This window comes from Clarias gariepinus, chromosome 5 (genome assembly GCF_024256425.1).
Source record: "Clarias gariepinus isolate MV-2021 ecotype Netherlands chromosome 5, CGAR_prim_01v2, whole genome shotgun sequence".
Classification (NCBI taxonomy): Eukaryota; Metazoa; Chordata; class Actinopteri; order Siluriformes; family Clariidae; genus Clarias; species Clarias gariepinus.
In genome coordinates, this window is record NC_071104.1 from 15396333 (window position 1) to 15399101 (window position 2769).

General features: G+C 44.2%; 1 protein-coding gene across 1 annotated transcript; it reads left to right on the top strand.

Annotated features, from left to right (window-relative positions):
- Positions 1 to 932: 932 nt before the first annotated feature.
- olig1 (oligodendrocyte transcription factor 1) lies at positions 933 to 2066 on the top strand. Its single transcript, XM_053497299.1, has one exon. It carries the CDS (start codon positions 1283 to 1285, stop codon positions 2003 to 2005), a length of 723 nt encoding a protein of 240 aa, XP_053353274.1. The 5' UTR covers positions 933 to 1282; the 3' UTR covers positions 2006 to 2066.
- Positions 2067 to 2769: the final 703 nt, after the last annotated feature.

A 2769-nucleotide genomic window follows, 5' to 3' on the forward strand; every position in this document is an offset into this window, starting at 1 on the left:
CCCTAACCCACAGCAGCCTGGTGATAAAGGGGAGAAGTGGATGCTGGGGGCAGGGGTACGGATGTGATCCCCCCCCACCACCACACCACCCCATTCAGCCCCCGCAAGCTGGAAGGAAGGATGGAGAGAGTGGAAAGGGGGGTGGTGGGGTGGGTGGACACCAGGTTCTTTCTTTAGCCCTCTTTTTCATCTCCTCTCTCTGTCTCTGTGGCAGTGCAGGTGTCCCTTTCTGGCCCGTCCCTCGCTCCTTCTTTCTGTTTCTGTTTCTTTTCATGGACACACACACAGACATGTATATACACTCACACACAAAACACACACAGCGGACAAACACCAAGCTCTAATCCATCACAGGCTGGCTTTTATAGGTTATATTGTAGAAAAACACACCGCCCCCAACACATGCATCCACATAAAACAGGCAGGTTGTGTTCTGTTGCTTTGCAGGTGCCTGGCATGGTGATTGCTCTTCTTGTGTGTGTGTGTGTGTGTGTGTGTGTGTGTGTGTGTGTGTGTGTGTGTGTGTGTGTGTGTGTGTGTGTGTGTGTGTGTGTGTGCATGTGCCACAATACCATTCACTAGTTGGACAGCACCGGTTGCTCTAACCTTTTGCTATAACGTCTTCATCCTTTGCATCCCTTCATTTAAAAAAAACACTTCTTTCATTACCTTGTTTTGAATATGGCATCATTAATTCTTTCTTTCACTCTCCCTTCTCTCTGTAACTTCCCTTAAGGGGCAGGATCATAGACAGAATGTCAAAATAGAGGATGTGGCTGTTTTGTAGATTATGCATTCCGAAGAGAGGGGGAGAAGAGAGTGAGTTAATTGCAGCATTAGCTCATTACCTGTGTCTTCTTTTCCTCATTTGCTCCCTTTGCTCTGGGAGTGTGTGTCAGAGACTGCATGACAGAGACATCTACCAGGACAGATTAGTAATACAAGGACTAAAGTTACAGCAAAAGGATATCATCTAGAGGATTCACGCAATCATTTTATTTAATTTATTCAGTATTTCTATATATTTCTGAGTATTTCTGGCAGTTACTCAGTGGATGAGTATGGACTTCAGAAATTGCTTCATTGGAGGGTAAGACCTGGAATTTTTATTGGATTAACCCAAGTGGGACTATTTTATCAAGGATTAAGATTTATTGCTCTCCTAGATGGACTCTCCTGAATTTCTTGCTGTGATCTAGCTGTGGATAGGACTTTGGTGAGCAGATCCTCAGCCTGTGGTGTAAGTGTTGCTTTGAGGAGGTGCCTCTGAAACCTCAGAAGCATGCAGCCTGTGTCTAGTATCAGGGGCAATGGACAGGGAGAGGGCAATTTTCATGAGCTCATGCCCAGATCAGGATTTGTTACTGGTGGTGCAGGAGCAGGAGGATCAGGTACAAGTTCTGGGGGCCTTCATGGCCCTCAGCGACACCCTAAATTTCCTCGAGAGCTCAGCTTGGAAGAGCAGCAAGAACTTAGACGGAAGATCAACAGTCGTGAGAGAAAGAGAATGCAAGACTTAAACTTGGCCATGGATGCTTTGCGAGAGGTAATGGTACCATTCTCTTCTTCCCCTACCTCATCCTTGGGTGCAGGAGGAGGGCTGCAACACCCTTACCTACCCCTCGGAGCTTCTCCAAATGGTCGCCGTCTTTCCAAGATCTCTACATTGGTGTTGGCCCGCAACTACATCCTACTCCTTGGCTCCTCCCTTCAGGAGATGAGGCGGCTGCTAGGTGAGGTCAGTATCGGGGGGACTGTACCACACCTGCTCCTGACAGGAGGGTGGCCATTTGTCCCTGGGCCAGGACAGCTCTTGCTCAGTTCACCAGAACAGCCACTTGGACTGGCCCAGTGTTCTTCATTGCCAATGAATGGTGCCCAAGTCCCGGAGGAGTCCACAGCATGGAGTTCACGGGGGGTGGCGGGAACACCACTGTGCCCCTGTCGAGTTTGTCGGGTACCAAGAGTGGTGCATACAACTGCTACATCTCGCTTCCAGAAATGAGCATCAAAAACTTAGGACTGAAGGACAATAATTGCTTAATTAAAAAGCCAATATGTATTCCATATAAACATGATGCTTTCTTGTTGACTTTTTTTGTTTTACTTTTGATTGTGTGAAAAAGTTATATATATAAATCATTATAAAACAATGTAGTATGTGAGGCAATCAAAATAAATAGAGCAATATCATGAAGATAATTATTCCCTTAAAGTGTTTTTTTTTTTTTTTTTTTTGCACAATATACTTGTTTTATGACAGTTAGATACATGTGCAAAGATTGGAAAAATGGCAGCTTTTTGGACTTTGATCATTCTAATTACAAACAATACATGTTTATCAAGAAAGATCAAAGACCATACGTTTTTTTCTTTGTATTTCTACTCCTGAACTATACTTTGTATTTCTACTCATGTAGCTATATACTGTATCTCTGTAGATATCTTTTATAGGTATTTGCATTTTGTGTGTTTTCCTTCATCCTGTTTTTGTGCCCATTTGTATATGTGTGTGAGTATATGTAAGAGACAGAGAGAGAGAGAGAGAGAGAGAGAGAGAGAGAGAGATCCTCATATAAGTGAATGCAAGCCTAGGAGGTTGAAATAATTACTTCAACCCTCTTCATGCAATAAGGAGGTGCAGCTTACAGGAGCACTATAACCGTCTTCTAACCCTCAGCCTTACTTCTTTACCCCACCTCAAACCTCCATTCAGTCCTGCTAAATAAAACCCCAACATCAAAACCATCCCCCATAATTACTGCACAC